Genomic DNA, 14089 nt, shown 5'->3' with positions numbered 1-14089 from the left:
ATAGCCTCAGGCTTTATTGTTTTTCTGCAAAATTCCCCTCCCACAGATCCTAGGGAGCTGCATAGGCATGGATTCCATAGCAGTAGCGTAGCTAGGGGGCAAGCGGGGGAGCAGCTGCTCCCCCACCGAGCACAATTTTACTCCCCCGGATAAAGCTGCAGTGTTTTTATTGACGGGGCAGCGCTCTGGGTCTTCGACGGCACTTCAGCAGTGGGACCTTCACTTGCTTTGGGTGTCTTCGGCGGCACTGAAGCTTCATTGCCGAAATGCCACTGAAGTCCTGCAGAGTGAGTGAAGGTCCCGCCGCCGAAGACCCGGAGCGCTGCCCCGTCAGTAAAAGTGCCACAGCAAGTGGCGCCTTCCCCTCCTCCCCCGCTCCCTCTCTTCCCTCCACCTGGCTATGCCACTGCTCCATAGGTGCTCCAGGGCTCAGCACCCAGGAATCAGAGCTTGAGTTTTGAATCTGATGAGTTCTGTGCTGCTAACAACTTCTGCCCTTGGGACAAGGAGTTGGTTTATAAACAGAGTCAAGGTGATTAAGATAAAAGGCTTGTCATTAAATTAAGTTGCTAAGGATCATTAGATGATCCTGAAAGCGTTCCCAGGCACTCCAGTTAAAAGAAAGGAAACAAAGGGTAGGAATAAATCGTCCATTTTCAGAATGGAGAGAAGTAAATAGAGGTGCCCCACCACCACCAGGGACTTGTACTGGTCTGGGATCAGTGCTGTTCAAAATATTCATAAATGATTTGCAAAAAGGGGTAAACAGGTAGCAAAGTTTGCAGATGATACAAGATTATTCAAGTCCAAAACAGCTGCAAAGAGTTACAAAGGGGTCTCACAAAACTGGGTGACTTGGCAACAAAATGGCAGATGAAATTCAATGTTCAATGCAAAGGAATGCACATGGCAAAATATAATCCCAACAATACATACAAAATGATGGTGCCTAAATCAAGAAAGATCGAGTCATTTGCAGTACTCTAGAAGCACTATGTTTCCAGAGTACTGTAAATTCATAAGAATCCTTCTCACTATGCCTGTATCATCCTGAACTGTGGAATGCTCATTCTCTTGCTTCAGAAGACTTAAAAATTATCTCCAGTCAACGGGACACACGCAACTGAATAATGTAGCTGTCCTTAATGTGCATCAAAATAATACCAGAGAACCTAGATGTAAATAAAATTGCTGACAGTTTCATCCAGAAAGCTACAGTGAGACCTAATGTCTTTAAACTGGGATGTTAGTAAAGACAGCTTGTAGGTGATTACAAGGATCTTAATATACTGTAATTCATGATAATGTAATTATGTAGTTCATAACAATTGAATCATGTATTAAAGATACCAATGATAGACACATTCAATAACTAGAATATGAAATAAAAAGTATAAATATGCTGAAAATAGCCTCCCCACAAACCTAGCAGCGTGCTCCCCCAAACACACACCTCTCTTCAAAAACACCCATCGGCAAAAACAAAAACAAAAAAAAGTCAGTGCCTCTAGGGAGTTGGGACTTTACCAAATTTGGTAGTTGCTTGACACTCATGGTCTGTGGCTCAACTGTCTCCCACAATAAAAACAGGAGAACCCATTAAAAAGCGTTCTCGTGGAAATTTCCTTCCCTTGAACATTTCTCATGGGATTTTTCCCTCAGAAGAGGCAATCCAGCTGGATCTGTGAGTTATGCAATCTCAAGTATATTTTCTCTCTCTCTCTCTCTATATATATATATATATCTGGGTAAGTTAGATGAGAGAGAGTTCACTTACAAGGCACAAAAGGGGCCCTAACTGGAAGGGGTGGGAAATATGCATTGAAAACAACAACATTTAGTTTTCTAGAACAAAGGGGCATATATAATAATTAAAAAAAAAAACCACCCCCCAACAAGGTCAGCAGAGGTAGATTTGAATCTAAAATTAAATGAAAACCCTTCTAATTATTTGCAGTTAGACAAATTCATCTCTGGGGTAACTATGTTGATTTCAATGAAGTAACTCCAAAGGTGAATGTAACCAGTTTAGAGAGAGAGAGAGAGAGAGAGAGAGAAATGGAGACACACACTGCGTGGCGGGGGGGCACTATTTTTTTATGCTCTGCCATTTTAAATAGTAACATGTCAGGAATAGAAGATACACATACATTTAAGGTAACATTATAAATACCCACAAAATAGGCAAAAAACAAACAAACAAATAAACAAAAACCCCAATACATGAAGATGTCTAAAAGAAATAATTCCCCACCCCACTGCAATCAGTCACACATTTCTAAACAATACACTATAGGAAACATATGTCTTCAGCTTTTCCCTGGAATGTCTTGGTCTTCCTTAGATAGGAATGATGTATTTCCTCCTTGAAAGAAGAGAGAAATTTACAGCTTTAACATGTCACTCATAAAATGGTTAAGTGTTTTAAGTACCTAATCAAATGCTACATATTATATGCAGCAAAAACTGACATGCAATAAAGCTTATTATTTATAGCATATTACAGTAATGCCCAAAATGTGCTTGACATTCTATAAAACATGCAAGACCAAAGAGACTTACTATTTTTAAGCATGTTCTTTTTACTTGTTGACTTATTTTCATCAGCTTCATCATCTGAAATACTGAATTTAGAAAGTGTTATAAGTCCATCTATTTAAAAAGATCAAAATAAACACTGCACATATATTCCTTTCTTCTTTGTGGAAAAGTTTGCTTCCTGTAGTTTTCAGAATTATATCAAACACCATAGGTGAGAGATTTGCTCTATAATTAGTTAGAAATACATTGTCTCTTGCTCCTCATGCCTGTGAAGGGGAGTAAGAGGGCATGAAGTGAAGCTACTTTCCCCACAGGTCACAGTACAAATCAGGGAGGGGAGGGGGACCCACATAAGGCTGCTACTCCCTCTTCTGTGCAAGTAGATGGGCTTGCACCTAATACACCTGCTTTATCTAGCAGGCTGGGTACTCAGGTGTGGATTTAGACTTGCCTAATGTGACACAGGAAGTCAATGGAACAGCTAGGACAGAAGCCAGCTATGCCCATTGAATGCTGTGCCTTAACCATAAAATCATTTCTTCATTTTCACATTTGTTTTTTGCATAGTAAACTTTGGGGACATACTCAAGAGCCTCATTAAGGCAAAACAACCACTGACTTCAGTATTAGATCCATCATGCATACAAATCAAATATAACCAAGTCAAAACAGTCTGAATAAAAATAAACTCAGTTACCAGTTGTGATAGCATGTGGCAATCCAGCTTTTCATAGCAGCATGACATGTTTCTCTAGCAATAAAGATATTCTGCCTTTTAGGGTCCAACATATTGTAGAGGATTAATAATCTGCATTTCTCATGGCTCTGTCCTGTCACATCTTCCAAATATTTTTATAAAAACAGAAGCAGGAACTAGTCCTGTAGAAAAAGCAGATATGGAGCACAGTTTAGTACATATTTACCTGTTCTATTTTGATTGAGTACTAGTATAACAAAAGTATCTGTTTCCTTAAGGTTGCAAGCTTCAAAAGTAACATTGATCAAATCATCTTCTGCATAACCAGCAACTTTTACTATATTATTAGCTACGCCTTCATTGACAACAGTACTAGCATTTCCTAAATGGAAATATTAAAAGTTCAAAATATATCTTATGTTATGGCTTCAGGACACATATCCATCATTTAATAAAAACATACCACTTTTAAGCTGTTTTCCCCAAGTCTCATAAAGAAGAGGAAAAAATCCCAAAAGCAGTCTCTTCTAACCCGAGCCATCCCATCCTCTAGCAAACCCTTGAGAAAAAAGAAATTGACTTGTATTATGTTTTAGAGGCCAATAGTTGGCTGCTCTATCAGAGCAGCAAAAGAAGCAAATTCCACAGTCTGCTATTGAAAACACCATCCAACAGCACCTAGATGTTTTAAATTAGGGCTTGTTAACTTGGGCAACCTTGCTGACCCCAACTACAGTGGCCCCTCATTGAGAGAGATAGTCTCAAGTAGTTAGGCCCCAATTCATATAGTTTTTTAAACAATCAAAGTTAACAACCATAAACTACCCCCAGAAGGAAAGAGCAAGCCAATACTGTTAGAAATTAGAGCACTACACAATGTACTGACATTTGTTTCAATGAAGAGGGAGTGATAAGGGTTTCTTTGGGCCATTTATGTACAAGCAGGGGTGCTGGAACAATTTTTATAGGGGGTGCTGAGAGCCACTGAACCAAACTGTAATACACTCTATATAACAGAAAGAGCAGGAGCACCCCTATTTCCAGCCCCTATGTGCACAACACTATATTGGGGTCAGGGCAGAAGTTGTCTAAATTGGAAATGCTCTGGGAAGACCTCTTACTCTTCCAAGCCCCAAACATAGGGCAATGCCTCCATGGCACAAGAGAGCCCTTTATTAGTATGACTACTTGTCATACTTCAAAAAATTTGCATACTTACTTTCAGTGGTAAAAAGCACAGGGAGGTCTAACACAGGAGGGAGTACAGGCTCTGAAATGTCAGCAGAGTCTTTCAATAGGGAGTTACTATTCTCTGGTGATAGATGTATATCTTCTGAAAAAGTATCTGACCCAGAAGCCATATTGATTAAAATGCACTGGTGAACATTCAAATCAGAATGTCTAGTGTTTTTTTTTCTTAGTGTGTCAGTTTCCATTCTCCCTGTATTGTGAAACAAAACAAACCTTATAATTATCAGATGTACCACTTGCCTAGGAATTAATAAGATAATGCAAATGAAAACAGCTGTTTAAAATTAAATGATTTCAACATATCTATTTCAATTGACATACATATGTAAGGGGAGATGGGCTCCCCTGTTATATATGAAATACATTTTTCCTTGAAATAAATATATTTTTAAAAAGGTATTCTTTTAACTAATCCTTATGATTCTCTTTTCAGTAAAAGTCTTTTTGCCTTGTCTTTTTGTTCTTTCAATACTGCTTCAAAACTAGGTGACTGTAGCTGCTCTTTTTATAGTAAATTACCACCCACTGTATACTTTATACTGAAACTCCAGTACCTTTATTGTGCACATTGAGTTGATCCTGCAGTCGTAATTGAGGCAAAATACCAATTTAAGAGCCCAATCCTGCAATTTGTTCTTCACAGGTGGATTCATGCATCTGCATGGAGCAAGAGGCTCCACAGAGATCCAAGCAACACAGGTGGCAGAATCAGGGCATAAGTAAATTGGTGTTTTGTCTGAATAAGGATAACAAGATCAAACTCATGGGTTGCAATTAAGAACAATAATGTGTCTTTTTATCTTCTGCATTTCAATTTCTCTACACATCTCTTTGAAAAATATTATAAAAACTACCTACGACTCAAGCCTGGAAACACTAATGAGAGTAGTGTTTACTGACATGACTTGTCTCAAATGCTACTCATGGCTGTAAGGGTGGGATGCATAAAGGTACTTAGGTGCCTAACTCCTAGATTTAGCCCTATGTCTTGAGTTTAGGTGCCTAAAACCCAGATTGGCTCTACTGTTATCCACAAAACTCTTGCTGAACCCTGTAGGCTCCTAAACACACTTGGTGCCTATCTTTTCAGGGTAAAAGTCCCTAGCCACTTAGGACTATGAGCACTATACTAGAACTCAGAAGTATTCTTCTGCCGACCTAGCTGCATCTACACTGGGGTTAAGTCGGACTAATAACTACACTGCTCCAGGCTGTGAATTTTTCACACGAATAAGCACCCTATGTTGACCTAGCTTTTAAGTGTAGATTAGGCCTAAATTTCTGCATCTGGGGATGTCCACTGCTGCCTCACTCTAAATGTCCTGATACCTATATCTAACCTAAACCCCAGAGTAATTCACAGGTAAAGACAGGCATTTGTCCCAGGGCCGCCCAGAGGATACAGGGGGCCTGGGGTCTTTGGCGGTGGGGGGCCTCCGCTTCGGCGGTAATACGGCAGCAGGGGGTCCTTCCGTTCCGGGAACCACCGCTGAAGTGCCCCAAAGACCCGCGGCAGGGGCCCCCCGGCGCCGAATTACTGCCGAAGACCCAGCACTTCGGCGGCGGGTCCTGTTTTGGTGGTAATTCGCCGGGGAGGGGTCCTTCCGCCCCGGAGCGGAAGGATCCCCCGCCACTGAAGACCCAGAGCGGAAGAAGCTCTGGGGCCCCTGAAGCGAGTGAAGGACCCCACTCCGGGGGCCCCAAAAAACTCTCGTGGGGGCCCCTGCAGGGCCCGGGGCAAATTGCCCCACTTGCCCCCCCCCCCCTGGGCAGCCCAGATTTGTCCACTTAAGCTGTACACAGAAGCTGCCAGCTGGATTGGGCCCCATTCAGAATCTGGCCAGATGAAGAGGTGGTGGTGCTGCTTCCCCCCCTTATAACCTTTAGCCCAGTGGCTAGTTGCTCTCTGGCCCAAAGAGAGAAAGAAAAAGTGTGAGAATGACCCTGTAGTCTAGGTATTAGAGCACCCACCTAGGAGGTGGGAGACTGAAGGTCCGGACCCTGTGCTCCAACCACTCTTTCATCATATATCCAGAGTGCAACAGCTTCAACAGGAGGGACTGAGGGAGCTTCATTTCAGAATAACCCATAGCACATATCCTGCAGCCAGGACTTAGCTGCAGGGCTGGCCTTAGGGAAAATGGCACCCTGGGGAAACTTGTATTTTGGCATCCCAGACCTCCATGCCTCTTCCCTCTCCCCCCAGGCCTTGTTATGTTTTCTTGGTTGATGTTTCCTTTTAAAAATATTTCAGTCAGGGTGGATAAAAATCAATGCTTCTTTTAAAAAAAATCAAAAAAATCAGATTTTTTTTATTTAAATCGTTTTTTATTTAAATAGTTTTTTTCCTCAAAAAGCATTTTATCAAAAAAATCTGATCCAATAAAAGGTAGTTTTAATTAAGATACATTATAGCTCAAAGATATCTCACCATGGAATAGGGATTATAGATTCTAATTTTATAGTATGAGACAATATATTCATGTAATGTTTAAGAAAAGTTTTGTAAATGAGTTCCAATAGTTCAGGGATTAGGGACCCAATCTTATGGGGTTCCACAAGCTTCTGTATAGATTATTTAGGTTAATCTTTCTATCTACCCATTGGGACTCAGTGCTCAGTGTAGAAGATTCCATCAGAGATGCCTAGTTTGCAGTTCTCAGATTGTGGATTTGTGTCTCCAGAGATAACATGCTTGTTAACAGCAAAAATGTTTCTAAATAAATAATATATAGAGGTGAGAAATAACTGAGCTCACCCCTATTGTCCCTCTGCAAATTTGTGTACACAGAGTCAATCCCTTACCTCTCTCTAAAAGTGCAAAGTTTCAAAAAGTTCAATTAAAAGTTCAGGGCGGAATAGATCTGGACAAAGAGAAGAAATCTGGAGATAAATGTGAGAAGGGAGGGACAGGCAGTAGATACAAAAGTGAAACTTTGAGCAGCGTATTCCAGAAATCTTGAGGTCTTTCTGAGTGTAGCCTTCATTGATTTGAGATCTACCATACCATTCTCTCACTAGAAGGGAAAACCTATAATGGCAGCAGGCTGTAAAAGAGACCCAGTTTGGGAATATTTTAATGAAGTTCCTCTACCTGTGGGTAAGACAGGCATGCGTCCAAAATGCAAACAGTGCAACAAAGAAATGCAAGACCTGGCTGCCCAAATGAAACAACATAATGAGAAGTGTTCCTTCTCAGGAGGAAGCTGTGTTGAAGATGATGAAAGGAACATGTCTGAACATGCAGGATCTTTAGGTTGGTAAACTTTTTTATTTCATACTTCTTTCTCAAGGACTTCCTGTCTTTCTTCTGGACTATTCTTGAATTCTCATGTTTGAACAAAAAATATAGTTGTTACTCTATGGTACTATTGTCTTAGATGCAGTTGTGATAAAAAATAAATAGCTGAAATAGGAAGATCTTCCTTTTACAATTTCACCTTTAAAGTAGTACTGAGTGTCAGTGAATGCAGTGAGTAATACTAAATGAGCAGTATGGTAATAATAATTAAATAACTGCATTGACGTATTTTGTTTAGGAGAATCCATCCTCAACATACAGGATTCTGAAGACTATCCACCTTCAAGATCACCATCATTTTCTATAGTTTCAGAGTTACCTGCCAATGACAGTGTTTCAGTCACATCATGTATGTCACACAGCCACAGTATATCACCTGTAGCAAAAAGACAATGTCCATCATCCAGAAACAACCATAGATAAATTTGTGATAAGAGCCAGCAGATTACAAGATGTAACTGATTAAAAAATTGCCCCGTTTGTTTATGCAACAAACTCTCCTTTCTGTACGATTGAGAACCCGCACTTCATTAACATGGTTCAGTCATTAAGACCAGGATACAGTCCACGCAACAGAGCAGATGTCGCAGGCAAATGGCTGGATAAAGTGTATGAAAGAGAAATTGAGCAGTGTGCAAAAGATCTAGAGGGTGAAATTGTTAATCTCAGTCTTGATGGTGGAGCAATGTCCACAATGATCCTGTTGTATGTACTCGTGTGACAACAGAAGAGGGAATGTCTTCCTTACAGAAACAATTGATACATCAGGAAAAGCACACACAGCAGAATACTTACAAGAAGTAGCAGTAAGAGCTATAACTGTGGAAAAAAATTCTAATATCTAGTATGCAGCTTGGTCACAGACAATGCTGCAAATGTATCCAAGATGAGAAGAAATTTAGAAGAGAGTCCGAAGCTAATATACGGTTGGAGGGCTCATTTGATGCACCTCCTAGCCAAAGACTTGTGTTCCAGAAATAAGGGCTAATGTTGTTGAAATTGGAAAATACTTCCATAACAACCACTTTGCAGCAGCTGCTCTGAAAAAAGTGGGAGGAACTAAGCTAACTCTTCCACAAGACGTGCCATGGAACTCAGTAGTGGACTGTTTTGAGCACTATATCAAAAACTGGCCTAATCTGATGACAGTTTGTGAGCAAAATCATGAAAAAATAAATGGCACTGTCACAGCCAAAGTTCTCAACATTGGGTTTAAGAGAAATGTTGAACACATGCTGAGTACCCTGAAGCCTATTTCTGTAACCGTAAACAAAATGCAGGGAAATAGCTGTTTTATTGCTGATGCTGTTGAAATTTGGAAGGAACTGAGTGATATCTTAAAAAGAGAAATATGCAGTGATAGAGTTAAATTACAAGCATTAAAAAAATAGAATGGAACAAGCACGATCTCCAGCTCATTTTCTTGCAAATATTCTCAATACTTGGTAGCAGGGTCAAACCTTAACTGCTGAAGAAGAGGAGTTGGCTATGACATGGACATCAGCAAACATCCCTCCATAATGCCAACTATAATAAACTTCAGAGCTAAGGGTGAACCATTCAAGAAATGTATGTTTGCTGATGATGTTTTAAAGAAAGTCACACCAATGAACTGGTGGGAGTCACTTAAGCACTTGGATTCAGAGACTGTTGAAGTGATAATCTCACTTTTAACAGCAGTAGCTTCTTCTGTCGGTGTAGAAAGTATATTTTCTTCCTTTGGACTAATTCATTCCAAATTGAGAAATGGTTTGGGACCTGAAAAAGCAGGAAAGCTTGTTTTTCTTTTCCAGATTATGAACAAACAGGAAAATGAAGGTGAAGACGACTGAGTTAGCTGCAGAAGCCAATTTTTAGTTTCTCATGTTGATCTGGCTGACATAGTTGATTTACTTTTTGGGTGTTTTTTTAATTATTTCATTTAACTATTTTAGTTTAAAACAATTTTAACAAAAACAAACCTGATTTTAAAAAACTTGAATGTTTAACTAAATTCAAAAATTCATATGCTTGTTTTGTTAAAATATTATGTTTGCTGTTGAAGAAAAAAATCCACAATACATAACATTGTTTTAGTTAAATAAAACAATTTAAATGTCTGTCTGGTGATGTTCTCCTCCTAATACAGCACGGCAACAAAATCCTCCAAATATTAATGATTAACCTGTTGAATTGGAGATAGTTCACTTCCCAGTGACTTCATAAATATCTGCTTCAATTACCTTTGGTAAATGAAATAACCAATCATTCATTTTCTGATATAGCTGTAAAACTAATCTGAAAAGTTTTCAAAATAAATCACTTTAAAAACGTATAGTGTGTATCTTCTAAAAAATGAAACCTACATCTATCTCTGAGTTGTGAAAATATGTATTAAGGTTATAACAACTAACAAGAATGCACTTTTATGTAGAAATCCATGATTAAATCAGGTCTTCCTGACTAGTGATTTAAATCATGATTAAAATCAATTTGATTTAGATCAAATCCACCCTGATTTCAGTTACATGTTCCATATACTACTTTTAATAAATGTGATAATTTCCTTGACTTGTGTGTGGACCCTCCTTCCTAAAGATGTTTTCCGATTCGGTATTGTGCCATGTAACTCACAGAACGTGGATTGGAATGATGTAGCTGACTGGTGCCATCATACTGCAAACACTTTTCTGTCCATCCCACGCCCAGAATCCCTGCATCAGTTTAAGAAATATCCAAAATCCTAAGGATACCTGGGAGGAATGGGGAAAATACATTATCTGCTTACAGCAAGCACTGGGAGTTTTAAAAGCAGCAAAATCACAACACAGAAAATGGGTAGATAAATATTTTTATGGCTTGGCTCATATACAGAACAATGAAACACAATTAAAAAAGCCATGCAGGCCTCTGCCATTACTGGCATTCATATCTGTCCAGGGGACATGAATGAATTGTCATTCATCCTCATAGTTGGTTGTCTTCACCACGTCAGAAAGTTCAGCCCAGATTTCATCCTGTATCTCACCGATCACCAATACCACCACATAAACATTTGTACTGCAATAAGGAGCAGCAGCAGAACCAGATCATCATCCAGTTACTCCATGCCTTCCACCCAGTTTGGCAGGAGGGAGAAGTGAGCAAGAACTGTCATCAACAAATGTGTGATGGTGGGGGGAATAGCACCAACAGTACACAGCAAGGCACTTCCTAGGGTGTCTGCAGTGATGCACAGCACACTGGGATACCACCCCCGAAATGGTAGTGCCAACACCATGTAACAACAGCACAAGTGTAGTTGTGGGTATATGCATGTACACAGCGTGATTCCCATGTACAGTACAGCATATATGGACAAATTATTTTATTACTTTATTGCATCACTTATATAGTCAAATAATAAACATTTTTATTGACAAGTTATTTCCCCCAATGATAGGAAAAGGTTGTTGAATACTTTATTAGCTCTTGATTAAAAAATCAGATTATTTGAGGACTTGAATGGGAGTCTATCTACACAAATCTGATCAGGGCCTTGAAGTTAATGGGGTGCTGCACAGGAGTCTGCTGTGCAGTCAGCTGCAGAATCAGGATCTAATTTAGGGCTAACTTCTGCAACCATTAATCACATGAACAGGCCTTACTCAAGTGAATAACAGTCTACCTGTGTGTCTCCAGGCTATTTGCATGAGAAAGGGTTAAAGGAACATGCCATTAAAGAGGCACACAAGAGTTGTGCTATAACCCATACCAACCAAGGGCTTGTCTACACCACACAGCTTTTAGCGACAAGGTTGTACACAGCCTTGTTGCTAAAAATCAGCGTGTGTAAACGCTCTTTGTCGGCACTTTTGCCCACAAAATACTTCCAGCCCCGTAAGCGGCTTTAGCTTTGTTGGCAGGAGAGTGAACAAAGCCATGTTCACACTGCCACTTGTGTCCGCAAAACTTTTGCCCTTCACAGGCTGGGGTTGAGGGACGACTTTTCAAAGTACTCATGAAAGACAAAAGTTGTGTTGACAACTACCAAGTGTAGCCATACCCTAAGGCTCTGTCTACACTGGGAGAGGTTTGCTGCTGGCACTCGGCCGCAGCTTATACAGGTGAAAAAAGAGCTTTGGCCGGGATGCCTTAGGCCGGTTGCCTGAGGGAAAGAAGCGATACCAGCAACAGACTTTTGTGTCACTACAGCTGAGTCGACACCAAGGGCACTTCCTGGTAGCGACACGCCGGGGAAGATACGAATTACCCCCAACCACACTAACGTTACCGCCCGAGCAGCAAGTTTCCACCGGAGCCCGGGCCTGGCACGATGTGGCACTCGGCGGCGGCGGCGGCGCAGACTGACACGGTTTCCCACACGGCGCTAAGCCAGGCTGCTGCCCAGGCTGATGCCGTTTCCCAGCGCGGCCAGGCCCGACGAGGGGCCAGGGGCCTCCCCCGGAGCGGGCGCTGCTCGTCACGGGGCGGCTCGGACACGCGTGGGCTGTTCGCGGGGAAATGGCGGGGGGGGGGAACTGGGGAGGGCTTCGCAGCTGGGGGAGGGGGGGTGCTCCAGTGTCACCGGGTTGGGCTGGCTGGGGGGGCGGGGTCTCGGGGGAGGCGGGCTGACGTTGGGCCGTTTCCGCCGGAGCCCTTCCGGGGTCAGAGGGCGTGTTTGTGACGCGGGGTTGGGTGCGCGGGGCGACGGGGGCCGAGCGAGGCGGAGGCTGCCGGCCGCCCCGGAGCTCGCAGCAGCGGCAGCGCCAGGCTGAAGCGGTCCGGCTGCGGCCAGCGCCAGCAGCAGCACCATGTCGCGCGGCTCGATCGAGATCCCCCTCCGGGACACTGACGAGGTGAGGGGGACGACGCGGCGGCGGCGGCCCCGGGCCTGGTGCCTTCCCCGTCCCGTCCCCTGGCAGCGTGCGGGGGGCCCCAGCAGTGTGTGTGTGTGTGTGTGTGTGACACCGCCCCCCCCACACACACGGGACTTGTGAGCCGTCCTCACTCCCCTGAACCTCTCCACCCCCTCCCCCACCCCCCGGGCCTGTCGCTCCCTCCTTGGGGTCCAGCGGGATTGTGCCTGGCCGGTTTTCATGGGGGGCGGGGGAATAGCAGCTGTTAGGAAATGCAGCCCCGCAGCCTCGGCTGGCCGCACGTTGTGGTGGTTGTTTTCACACACGCACCACGAGGAAGAGAATAATGGCCTCGTTCCCCTAAGATAACCTTCAATAATAAACATGTAAGCCTCTTGCAAAGACACTGAGGTGCTTAGTTCGAACTGTGTTGGTGACTAGTAACTTTCATTTGCCCATGTGCTGTCCAGCTGTAGTATGGGAGAGTTAAACTTCATGTTGTTTTATGTATAAAGTCACACCAGCTTAGCTAAAAGTGTGTTTTAAAGTCAGCCTTATTAAATCGATGGAAAACCTTGTGTCGACACTCCTAATTCAGTTTAAAACTGATTTATATCAAGTTGGGTTAGGAGGGGTTCCTTGCCAACATAAAGTAAACTGACAATAGGGATATATAGATTTAAGAGTGCCACCGGTGTTTACACCAGTATAATTAAATCAATGTAAAACTGATATTGTTTCAAATCTTGTATGAAGATGAGCCCTTCAACTGGTGAAGCAATTATATTCTGTTACTAGATACTTCTTACACATACTTGTTTAAAAACATCTTTCGCTGCAATTAGCTGTTACTATGTTTGAAACTTGCCACCTTATCCACTGGACCAACCTTCCTTCCATATGTCTGTCTTCTGGATCATAACCTCTTCGAGAGAGACTCATTTTATGTCTTTTACATTGCTGAGCACATTGTCAGTGTTGTATAAATAATAGGACAGATCTATTCTTTTCTCCCTTTGCCCATAGACTCTCCCCTCCCCCCAAAAAAAGGATTATATTCTGCTCTCTGAAATGTCCAGTTTCTGTTGACCGCTGTGGCCATTAGTGTTCTGTGTATTTGCTCCCAACCCCATAGATATTACCGTATATACTCGTTCATAAGCCGAATATTTTTGGTAAAAAAGGGACGCATCAAAGAGTGAGGGTTGGCTTATAAATGGGTCTGCACCAAAATTTGATGATTTTAAACTCTTTAAACTGCCAAAGGTTGCCGATCCCTGATCTAATACATTGTCGTTGTGTTTACCTGGAGCGTCTGCAGGCATGAAGCCCCTCAGCTCCAATGGCTGGGAATGGCGAACCGCAGCCACAGGGAGCTGAGGGGCTCCATGCCTGCAGATGCTCCAAGTAAACAAAACATTCTGACCCACCAGCGGCTTATCCTGACAGACCGGGAGCCAAAGTTTTCTAACCCCTGAACTA

At 42.3% G+C, this 14089-nt stretch overlaps 1 protein-coding gene and 1 long non-coding RNA gene across 8 annotated transcripts in view; one reads left to right on the top strand and one right to left on the bottom strand.

Annotated features, from left to right (window-relative positions):
• Positions 1–669: 669 nt before the first annotated feature.
• Positions 670–12274, bottom strand: LOC123369986. Of its 6 annotated transcripts, none has more exons than XR_006579227.1 (6): positions 12038–12274; positions 10404–10522; positions 3702–4679; positions 3239–3420; positions 2563–2624; positions 670–2365 (listed from the first exon to the last, which is right to left on the bottom strand). It is a non-coding gene; the product is annotated as an uncharacterized LOC123369986 (long non-coding RNA). The 6 variants fall into 6 exon arrangements; XR_006579228.1 differs by having other exon boundaries at positions 12043–12274; XR_006579231.1 differs by lacking the exon at positions 10404–10522 and having other exon boundaries at positions 3702–3797.
• Positions 12275–12456: 182 nt separating this feature from the next.
• The window catches only part of CTR9 (CTR9 homolog, Paf1/RNA polymerase II complex component), a 28816-nt gene continuing 27183 nt past the window's right edge, over positions 12457–14089 (top strand). For both annotated transcript variants that reach the window (XM_045016106.1, XM_045016105.1), the window contains exon 1: positions 12457–12607. In XM_045016106.1, coding sequence (XP_044872041.1) covers positions 12563–12607 — 45 coding nt within the window. In that variant the 5' untranslated portion in view covers positions 12457–12562. The remainder of the gene's footprint in view (positions 12608–14089) is intronic.

Source organism: Mauremys mutica, chromosome 4 (assembly GCF_020497125.1).
Source record: "Mauremys mutica isolate MM-2020 ecotype Southern chromosome 4, ASM2049712v1, whole genome shotgun sequence".
In the NCBI taxonomy this organism is placed as follows: Eukaryota; Metazoa; Chordata; order Testudines; family Geoemydidae; genus Mauremys; species Mauremys mutica.
This window is presented reverse-complemented; position numbering and strand designations above follow the sequence as displayed.